Consider the following 11,441-nt stretch of genomic DNA (forward strand, 5'->3'; position numbering starts at 1 on the left):
TTTAACTATTTGTTAATAACCATATGGTTTTATGTGGCTATATACTATAGTAAAAAGTCTATATATTTTATAAAATAATCTTATAGCCCACGTAAAGCTTAATTTTTCTGTCTACTATAATAGGCATTTTTTAAAAATAAAATCAAAGTTGATTATATCCCAATTTTCAAAGGCATGTGCTTAAACTCGTTATATATCCTAATATTTAAACAAAATCAAAATGATATCTATCATGGGAAATTGGGAACTCGTATAAAGTGTTTTGTTTTATTTGCTTATAATTAAAAATTTAAAACAACTAAACATTAAAATTAGAAAATACCCGTACACAATACAAACAAGCGCGCACACAACTAGTGAAGATCAGGAGAGAGATTGTTTGCATAGTATGTGACAAATTTTAAAAGATATATTTAAAACATTAAAACTATATTTTACTCATTATTTAAAAAATTAAAAATGTTCGATTTTATGTTATAGTTTTTATAAGAAAACTCTAAAGTGTATAAAAGTTATTTGCGGTTATGTGTTAGCTTCCCACTCGACATGCATTATTGTTGCGGTTATGTGATTTCGTAATCTTCTTTTTATGTGTAAAATAAATTTTTGTGTAATATGTATACAAATCAAAATTTGTACAAGTGTTTATATAAAGTTGAATAAGCCATCAAATGATAAATAGTTCTCTCTATTTGTTGGGAGGAAAGTACAAATGTGAATAAAAAAGTTGCAATATAATATGTAAATAAACATGCGAGATACGAATTTGAAAGAATAAACAACACATGGAAAAGTTAAATAATTATTGATAGAAAAGAAATATTCTTTGCTGGGAACACACAACTTGCTTGTGGCCTTATAACATATAAGGTATAAAAAGATTATACTAATTTTCCATTTTAAAATAGTAAATGCAGAATGTTTATGTTTATTTTCCAATGATGAAATATTATATGCATAATTGCATAACATCAAATTTGGTAACTTAAGGTTCTTATTGGTCTATATGGACATTGATTAATTTATTTATTTGCAAAATATGTGTTTTTTTTAAATATTTATACCATAAACAAATGCTAACGACACCGATTGAATATACGTAATGCTTGGGTTTTACCTACTGAATAAACGTTGTGTTAAAATTTTAACTGTTTTAAATGTTAAATGATGAGTTTATTTTTTAGATTTAATTTTGGTATCGTAATGAATTTAATTGATATTAACTGAATTCGCGTCAACTCGCAACCCAGAAAGGAATTCGACGCGCAAGAAAATACTAGTTAGGGTCTTCGTAGTGGGGCAAAAAAATGCCCACCAAGCTAGGCAATTTTGTGGGTGAACACCGCCCCCTAGGCGATAAGGGGGAGTGGGAGTGTTTTTTGTTGCCAGAGATATTTTGAAGATTATTATTATTATATTGTGTTATGTGTGATATATATATATATATATATATATATATATATATATCTATATATAGGGTATGGATCAAATACAAATGAAATTAACGTGCTAAACGTGAGAATCAAATAGAGTAATTATATATACAAGTAGAGTAATTATGTGTATGATAATTACTCTATGATGCAATTATATAAATACTCTACTTGTATATATAATTACTCTATTTAATTCTCACGTTTAGCACGTTAAATTTATTTGTATGTTAACCTTCTCCTGTATATATATGTATGTATATATTGGGCTACAACACCACTAAAACAAAAACCTATTATTTGCTGACTTACGTCACATAACAAAAAACGTTCTATTTTATAACTCCTCCACTACACATAGCCTTGTTAATTGAGTGTTTTTATATTCTTGTTAACAACATGAGCCTACAAGGCTACAAGTGTTAGTTGGTTGATTAAAATTAATCTTTAGAACAATCTCACACATTCACTCCTCTCCTTTTCTCTTACTATTCTTTAAGGAATCCAGGTAATTCTCCATGTCAACTAACATCACTTTTTCACAATTTAATAATCTTTTTATTTATTTTATGTTTTCCAATTCATTATTTATTAATCCTACTTGTTTATACCTATTTAAAGCCCTCAACTTTGATTTTCTGCATCATCACTACAAGATTAGCATAATATTAGCTTTACCTTTTTCTATTTAATTTTTTTATTTTAATATCATTTTCCCTTTTGATATAAATAAATTCTATGTTTTCCATTATGGCATTCATATCTAACAACCACCTTGGTGGATTTTAAGTTCTCTCCCAAGACCAAAAAAATAATAATAACAATTATTATTATCTTCTTGAAAATCTTGACTTTTGCTCTAAATTTCAAGATTTTAACTTCATGGTTCACACTCCATATATGACTTCTAAAAGTTGAGTCAAAAACTCAAAAGGGTGTCCTTAAAGTATGGAGATTAATAGTCCTACAATAACAAAAAGTATATTTTTCATGATTTTTGGTGTGTTGGTGGTGGCTATGGCAAATGATGTCATAACTGTAAATAATACATCATCTTCATATTCATCATCAAGAAGGCCTAAAGTTGTGAATATTGGAGCTTTATTAACATTTGATTCAGTGATTGGAAGGTCAGCAAAGGCTACAATTATGGCTGCTGTAGATGATGTGAATGCTAATCCTTTTGTTCTTGGAGGAACTCATTTGAATCTTATATTATATGATACAAATTGTAGTGGATTTCTTGGCACCATTGAAGGTAAATGCTAATTTGTTAATGTTCGTTCTTGATACACAATATGTCTATAATACGTAATATGTCCACACATATGTGATATATATGTCTGGAGCATATTTGTGCAGTGCTGGGCAAGAGACTCTCTTTATATTAACCCAAAATTTTTACTAATTTGAATGAAATATTCGTTTTTTTAAGAACAAGTTGTTTGGCTTATTGTTCTGAAATTAGTAAAATTTAAATTTTAATTGAAATTTATTTTTTTGGGAAATTTATTAAGTTTTTTTTAAATGGTTTTTGCAAGAAACTTGGTTTGGAGAATAGAGAAATGAGAAATACCATTAGATTGTGGGTAATGGGGCGCGGGGGAGGGGGGGGGGGGGGTGATCCAGGTGGCTGCAAACATGGCTCGCGCACACCATTACCACCCCTCATGCGAGCGGGGGCGAGCCGGACCACGGGGCGCAAAGGGATGAGGATTTAGAGAGAGAAAGTGAGATTGGGGTTTTGAGAGAGGGAGTGTGTGTTTGGAGACAGTGGGTTGAGAGACGATGGCGATGGTCCGGTGGTTGAGAGACGACGGCGATGGTCCGGTGATCGGTGGTGGTGGTGTGAAGGTGGTGTGAAGAAGAAGATCGGTGAAGAAGACCTGGTGGGGTGAAGGTGAAGAAGAATATTAATTTTAATATTAATATTAAAATTAATATTTAAAATAAATAAATAATTGGATCAAGTTCCGGATCACCAGGACCACTACATCCTCTGGGGCTTGGTTGAGGGGCTTGATCCAGTGCCATGTCATTGCCTACGTGTCAGATTTTGCTTGGCTCACTTGATGCTCAACCAAGCCCCATTACCCTTAGTCTTATGATAAAAAATAACTGTTAATGCAAATTAAATGAGGAAGTCAAAGTCAACTAATAAATGCAGGAAAATAGAGAGTACTAGTCTTGACTTTGAGGTCAAATGTAAGGTTTTCATTTATTGAAAATTATGTTAGAATTTCATGGAAATAGACATTTTATTGTTCATATTGACTTTTTATTTCACAAATAATATTAATTAGGATTAAGTTTAAAAAATACTTATTGGCTTTTTAAAAAAGCCATTTTGAAAAGCCTGAATTTGTGTCATTTAGAAAACTGCTTTTTAACCCTTACAAAAAGCTAAATAGAAAGGATTTTTGTGATTGCCAAACACATTTTAGCTTATTGACTAGAAAACATTAAAAAGCCAATAAACATTTTTCAAACTCAATCTCAAAAATGCTCTAAATGGGCTTGAGAAAGCACAGTCATTGACTACGTTTTTCCGTTGATTAATTTTGTTGCACACTTGTTATATTTGTTTATAGAGTGTTAGGACATGTGAAATCTTTAAGAACCGAGTGTACCTTACGCGAGCTACATGGACGACCTAAAAACATGCCACATGGCAACTTTCGACAAAATACGTTGATGGGAACATTATTTGGGAGTAATTCATCAGCAAGAAAAAATAAATAAATTCTTAAGTACGCAATACATGCATAATACGTACTTGAGAATTAATATTATTATTATTTTGCCAATGCATTACACCCAAAGATTCCAAGTGACATGTTTCCGAGTGGTCTATGTAGCCAACGTATTGTGCACACATTGCCCAAATAATTCAAATCTCATTTTTGTAAGTGTAACGAGTCAAATGTCTAATTTTTAAAATTTCTAATAATTTCAGCTAACTACAGTTTTCAAAACAACATATTATAGAGTTACTAAACGACGCATTAAAACATTATTCTTACTCTTAACTCTTTTAATGTAGCATTGGAGCTAATGACCAACAACGTATTATCCATAATCGGACCACAATCATCAACCACCGCTCACGCCATCTCCCACGTCACATCCGAACTTCACATCCCCACACTATCATTCAGTGCAACCGACCCCACCCTATCATCTCTCCAACATCCTTATTTCCTCCAAACCACTCTCACTGACCACCACCAAATGTTAGTACTTGCTGACGTCATCACACATTTTAACTACAAAAAAATAATTGCCATTTATGTAGACAATGACTATGGCCGAAATGGAATATTATCATTAGCTGATTCACTAGCGACAAAACGCGCCATAATTACGTACAAAGCTGGTGTTTTACCTGGCGCGTCGAATGATGTCATAATGGAAATGTTAATGACTATTAATTTAATGGAGTCACGTGTTTATGTGGTCCATGTTAATCCTGATACCGGGATTAATATTTTTTTAATAGCGAGTAAGCTTGGGATGATGTCGAGTGGTTACGTCTGGATAACCACCGACTGGCTTCCCACAATGCTGGATTCCGATGTACAGTCATTGGAATCCAGCACCATGGCGGTTCTACAGGGTGTGGTTGCGCTCAGGCAACACACGCTCGATTCGGACTCGAAAAAAATTTTGGTGGGAAAATTGAAAAATAATTTGGCGGGAAATTTTGAAAAAGTTAATTCTTACGCGTTGCACGCGTATGATTCGGTTTGGTTGCTGGCGCACGCGCTCGCCGGGTTTTTGGACGCGGGCGAGCGCGTGACGTTTTCTGACAACCGGAGAGAGTCAGCGCACTGGTTGTCGGGGCTTCGGACATTTGATCAGGGTCCGAAGCTTATGGAAAGAATCCTGTCGACTAATTTCACTGGTGTATCTGGTGAAATTAGATTTGACAGTGACAGGAATCTGGTGGGTCCTGTTTATGATGTACTTAATATTGGTGGGACCGGGGTTCGGACTATTGGTTACTGGTCAAAAGATTTTGGTTTATCGGTCACCGCGCCTGAAAAAAATTATGCAAAACTGGTAAATGGTTTGGGTGATGCAAAACAAGGACTTTATAGTGTGATATGGCCGGGTGAGACGAGTGTGAAGCCACGCGGGTGGGTGTTTCCGAACAATGGGAAGCAGTTAAGGATTGGTGTACCGTATAGACATGGTTACAAAGAGGTTGTCACGAAAGATGTTCGGTCTCCACAAGGTGTACAAGGTTATAGCGTCGATGTTTTTGAGGCTGCGGTGAGTTTACTGCCTTACCCTGTGCCGAGGAAGTATATTTTGTTCGGTGACGGGGTAAGGAACCCGAGTTATGGTAATCTTGTGGCTGCTGTTGCTGATAATGTAAGTTTTTGCTTCATAATATGCATAGTTTGACTTTTGAAGTCAAATTATATGTTTTGATGTCATTGTTTTGTTTAGAAGTAAAACATATGTTTTCGTAACTGGACCGGTCGTCAAGTTGGCTACGGTACATTAGTCGCACCAGTTGAACCGGAAAAAAATTGTGCCGAGCCGCTGAATGACATAATAAGTAACATGGTATAATTTTGACCTCAAAAGTCAAAGTCTGCAATTTGAAAGTTTTTCAAAAGAAAATTGATTTGCCTTCCTCATATCAAATCTCTGAAAACTAGTTTCTTGTTCAACATGATTTTATTTATTTCATGAATAGTTTGACTTTTGAGATCAAGTAGTTTGGCACTGGTTTAACGTTCGTGTTAATGTTTGACAACTTTGACTTCCAAAGTCAAAGTCTACAACTTATGCCTTATTCTTCAATTTTCAGACATTTGATGCAGCGGTTGGAGATGTTACAATCACTACAAACCGAACACGAATAGTTGACTTTACGCAGCCTTATATGGAATCGGGCCTCGTGATAGTTGTTCCTGTAAACAAAGCAAAAACCAGCCAATGGGCTTTTCTCAAACCATTCACTCTCGAAATGTGGCTCGTCACTTGCTGTTTCTTTCTTCTCGTCGGCTTTGTCGTTTGGATTCTTGAACATCGTTTGAATCACGAGTTTCGAGGGCCTCCGAGTCAACAAATCATTACTATTTTGTGGTTTAGCTTCTCAACCATGTTCTTTTCACATAGTAAGTATGATAAAGCAGTTAGTTATGAAAAAAAATTGTTTCATTATGGTAAAATGGTCAAAAGCCAAAAAGTAGAGGTTTTCGGTGCGTAAACGAGCTTGTCTATGCTCGAGCTCAGCTCCTTTAATTTAACAGAGCTCGAACTGGGCTTGTGAGTAGTTTCTAAAGCGCGACAGGATTTTTTGATATTATTTGTATATATTTATAATTAAGTTGTTTTTACATAGCATAATGTATATTATTTTGTTATTTTTATTCATATAAAATGATTTTTATTATTAGTTTAGTATATTAAACAATGATTATAAAAATATTAGGCTTGTGTGCTGATTCAAGCTCGAATTTTGGCTCGTTTATTAAATGAGCTCCAAGCTCAAGCTCAGCCTTTTGCGACTCGATTTCTAGTAGTTTACATGCGGCTCAACTCGTTTATACCCCTAAACCTTTGCATACTAAAAATGTCATTTAATTCCATTTTACTCACAAGAAAATGTCACTTATGGTTTATTTGTTTATTAACTTAATAATTAATCAGATTATGAGTTATGACTAGGGGTGACAAATTCGACCCATTGGGTTGAATGAGTTGAATTAAAATGCATATAATGGGTCAAACTAAAAAAAGAAAATGATTGAAACGGGTCAAAACGGGTTGACATTTCCTGAAGGTTTTTTATTTTTTTATTTTTTTTATGGAACGAGAAAACGGAAGAAACTTTTTAGTACTTTTACTTTTTTCGTTTTTTATTTATATTTCGAGTTATGATTTTTGAATAATTTTTTAGCGAGGGATTTTTGAAATGGGTCAAAATGGGTTGAGATTTCAAATACCCCTCATTAAAAAATTCACAAAAAAAATTAAAAAATCATAACTTAAAATATAAATCAAAATCTAAAAAAGTAAAAATACAAAAAAGTTTTCTTCGTTTTTCTCGTTCCATAAAAAAAAAAAAAGCCTTCAAGAAATGTCAACCCGTTTTGACCCGTTTCAATCATTTTCTGTTTTTATTCTAACCCATTGTATACATTTTAATACAACTCATTCAACCCATGGGTCACATTTGCCACCCCTAGTTATGACGAACAACAATAACTATTTTTATTGCAACTAATTATTTGTGAATTAATATTCATGCAGGAGAGAACACAGTAAGCACACTGGGAAGATTTGTTCTACTGCTATGGTTATTTGTTGTCTTGATCATCAACTCAAGCTACACCGCGAGTTTGACTTCGATCTTGACCGTTCAACAGTTGACTTCAGGCATCGAGGGGATCGATGGGATCATATCAAGCAATGATCCAATAGGAATTCAAGATGGATCTTTTGCATATAACTATTTGGTCAAAGAACTTAACATTGCAGCATCTAGGATCAGATACTTAAAAGACCAAACGGATTACATAAACGCGCTTCGTCTTGGTCCTGCAAATGGTGGTGTGGCCGCCATTGTTGATGAGCTTCCGTATGTCGAGCTTTTTCTTTCGTACACTGAGTGTGAGTTCAAGATCGTTGGCCGGGAGTTCACGAAAAGCGGCTGGGGGTTTGTAAGTTTCTTCTGGTTTTGACTTTTGACCGATGCGGGTTGACTTCTCGGGTCAAACGTTGACCTTCCAAATTTTAGCTAGCTATGGATTTCATCGGTGTTTTAAAAACCGGTTCATAGAGGCCGGTTGAACCGGTAATACCGGATTTCGCATATCAGGCCGGTGTTTTGAGCCTATTTTTGGACGGGTTGCTAGAACATTGAACCGGCGGTTTTTTCTAAAATACCGGTTTTAAGCCCAAGAGATTTTTTGATATCTTGCGGCTCGTATTTTTTAAAAGTTACTTTTAACCTAGCGATTAATATTGAAACGAGTAAAATTTTGAATAATTTTTTTAAAATCGAGTGATTTTGTATTATTTTTTTTATTATGGATTAGCTTTTGGATTATATTTTATTATGGAATCATATACTTTTGGGTTATTTTTTAAGTTGAGGTTGCATTTATATGAAATTACAAGGTAAATTATTCAACCATGTTGAACCTCCCGGTACAACCTGGTTCAACCTCCAGTACCATTTTTTAGCTCAATTCGGTACAAGGTAAAATGGTTTTTGAAATTTTGATTTCATCACTAATATATAAAAATCTTTATATTTTCATAGAGTATTTGTTTTGAAATATGATTGCGTGTGATGTCAATTTCTAACTAGGGTTGTATACGAACTGAACCTTCATTGAACCGTTTGTGAACTGTTCAGCAAGAAGTCGTTTTATGTTCGTTTATTTAATAAATGAACAAGCATGAACAATTTTTTTGTTCATGTAGTTTAACGAGTGACATGAACACATGGCTCGTTCATTCAATACGATCGTGAACACTCATTACTTCATTCATATGATCATATCCCATTTGTTTTAAATAATCATTCAAATTTATTTATGACTAAATACTATTTTAAACTCTATTTAATATTCATATTTAGAAGCCTAAACTTTTATGTTTGTTTATGTTCGTAAACTGTTCATTTAGAATAATAACGAATGATCAATGTGTAAATTTTCAGGCATTCCAAAGGGATTCTCCACTAGCACTCGATTTATCAACCGCAATCCTCCAACTCTCAGAAAACGGAGAACTAGAAAGAATCCATGACAAATGGTTAAGCATGACTTCTTGTTCATCTAAAGCCGCAACAACCAACATTAGTAGCCTCTCGTTAAGCAACTTTTGGGGTCTATTCCTCATATGTGGGATCGCGTGTCTCATTTCTCTTAGCATTTACTTTTATAGAGTGTTATGTCAATACCGTAGATTTGATATTGACTTAGAAAACTCACACGAGATTCCTGAGCCCGAATCGGCTAGACAGAGACTGTCTGCGAGTTTTAAAGATTTAGTCGATTTTTACGATAGAAAAGAGGCCGAGATTAAGGAAATGTTGAAACGGCATAAGTTTCAAGGCGGAAGTCAGCATAACGATACGACTAATTAACGACTAATTAACGTAGAAATTTTGTTGTTGTGTAGAATAGGTAACTTTCCTAAAGTGGAAAGATATATTCTTGCATGTTTTTCACATGTGAATTGCATTCTGTTTTACAGGAAATCAGTATTATGATGTCAAAATAGGGCATGTAGGTAGAATGAATAATCGTATTAGCTTTTTGCCGCATTGCTTGTGCATATAATGTTAGCGGTTTGCATTACGATTTTTTTTATCGTTTTCTAGACTTTCGATAACTGTATATTTTTCTTAAGGGTGTAAATGAAGCAAGTCATTTTAAGATGCTTGACATCAACTTGCTAGAAGCTTAAGTCGTGCTTAAACGATCTCGAGCCAAGCTTAAGAATTAAGCAAAGTTCATTTAGTAAATGTGCTCGAGCCCACCCCCAGCTTTATACATCGAGCACGGATAGACTTGTGTATACTTAGTGTAGTTTGCTTAACATGAATATTATGGACATTAAGACCACCCGGTGTGGGCGTGGAGACAATTGTATAGGGGCGGGATGAGCGTGGAACACTGCCACGGGGCGGTATAGGGGGCAGTGACAGAATATTGGGCGGTATAGTGAGAAGGTGGGGTCAATTGTCACTCTCTCTCACACACAAACACATACACCCACATATGTGTATATAATATGGAAATGGGACTTTAAATCACAACAGGGGCTTTAAGGAGAGGGACTTTAAAGCCCCGTTTTTTACGTGACGAGACATGAAGGGGCTTTACAATGTTCGAAGTGAGATTGAATAGTTTTTAGTTATTTTTCCTTTGTAACTAGTAACGTTAGTATAATGAAATTTGTAGTGTTTTCAAGTGGTGTTACTTTTAGAGGGTAGTTGGATGAGGAGTCTATCAGTAATCCTTATTACCCCTTATTTTTATATTCTTAACATTTATAAAAAAATATCTAAATCTAAACACCTGATAAAAGTTAAGTAACTTTAAAATAATAATAAAAAAATACCATGTGAAGTTTTCCATAAAATTATTAATGTTCTCCAAATTATACAAAGGGTAACTATCGATAATGGTCAATGACTATTCGTCTAGCAATGTCAGGTGTTTATCACCAATAAAGTGGTACGGACTCGAGTCTCACAAAGTGGTCATTAAGTAAATTTTACGTGTAGGTTTAGCGGGTTTGCATACGTACACGTCTATAAGACTATGTGTTGTGGGTCTTTATTCGAAGCCTAATCAGCGTCCATTTAGCAAAGTGTGACATAATATTAGAGGGTAAAACGAAACCCCACAACACATAGTCTAACAAAAACTGTAAATAATGATAATAGTATCAATTTGTTTAAGGTAAACACAATGTTGTTGTCCAATAAAGTGATTAGGGATGATTGAGTAACTAACCTTCACCTTTTCAACTGCTATTCCCATTCATTTCAAGCAACCTTTACAAAATAATAATATTATTATTGTCACTTTCATGTTTAAATTCTCTCCCACATGACACCTGACATGGCTAGTATCTATACCCATAGTCTTACTAAGACTATCAAAAATTCATAATTTATAAATATTATGTTTGGAACCCTGTTCTTAATGGAAATAATATTGTCTTGTTAACTTTATATGGATTTTTATGTTTATAACATGTTGCTATTGTGACTAGATTGGCATTAAGGGGCTATAATATCTTTGCTAGGTTAATGGCTAGATTTTGATTAGGGGTGTTTGAAAAAATCGAATCAGATCGGTTGGGTTGTCGGTTGAGATCCAAACGATCCGGGCTTCAAGGTTATAGCCTGTTTGAAACTTGAAACCTACCGTGTAAAGGGATTTTTTTTTTTGACAAATTTGAAAGAACAAAAAATAAGATTTTTTAAGTGAAACATAGTTAGGCATGTTTTTTTTTTTGGTTGAG

At 34.2% G+C, this 11,441-nt stretch overlaps 1 protein-coding gene across 1 annotated transcript; it reads left to right on the forward strand.

Moving 5' to 3' along the window:
- Positions 1-1,886: 1,886 nt before the first annotated feature.
- On the forward strand, positions 1,887-9,755 carry LOC143551076 (glutamate receptor 3.4-like). Its single transcript, XM_077041593.1, has 5 exons — positions 1,887-2,691; positions 4,477-5,810; positions 6,256-6,565; positions 7,704-8,113; positions 9,121-9,755. Exons 1-5 carry the CDS (start codon positions 2,382-2,384, stop codon positions 9,547-9,549), a joined length of 2,793 nt encoding a protein of 930 aa, XP_076897708.1. The 5' UTR covers positions 1,887-2,381; the 3' UTR covers positions 9,550-9,755.
- Positions 9,756-11,441: the final 1,686 nt, after the last annotated feature.

This window comes from Bidens hawaiensis, unplaced genomic scaffold, assembly GCF_021521415.1.
Source record: "Bidens hawaiensis isolate Kalapana, Puna unplaced genomic scaffold, B.hawaiensis_p1.1 tig00016259_1, whole genome shotgun sequence".
In the NCBI taxonomy this organism is placed as follows: Eukaryota; Viridiplantae; Streptophyta; class Magnoliopsida; order Asterales; family Asteraceae; genus Bidens; species Bidens hawaiensis.

Bases quoted from the DNA above. Each gene is read 5' to 3' on its own strand.
- LOC143551076 (XM_077041593.1), top strand. From the start codon at position 2,382: ATGGAGATTAATAGTCCTACAATAACAAAAAGTATATTTTTCATGATT. The intron at 2,692-4,476 runs GTAAATGCTAAT...CTTTTAATGTAG, and splicing joins ATTTCTTGGCACCATTGAAG to CATTGGAGCTAATGACCAAC. The intron at 5,811-6,255 runs GTAAGTTTTTGC...TTCAATTTTCAG, and splicing joins TGGCTGCTGTTGCTGATAAT to ACATTTGATGCAGCGGTTGG.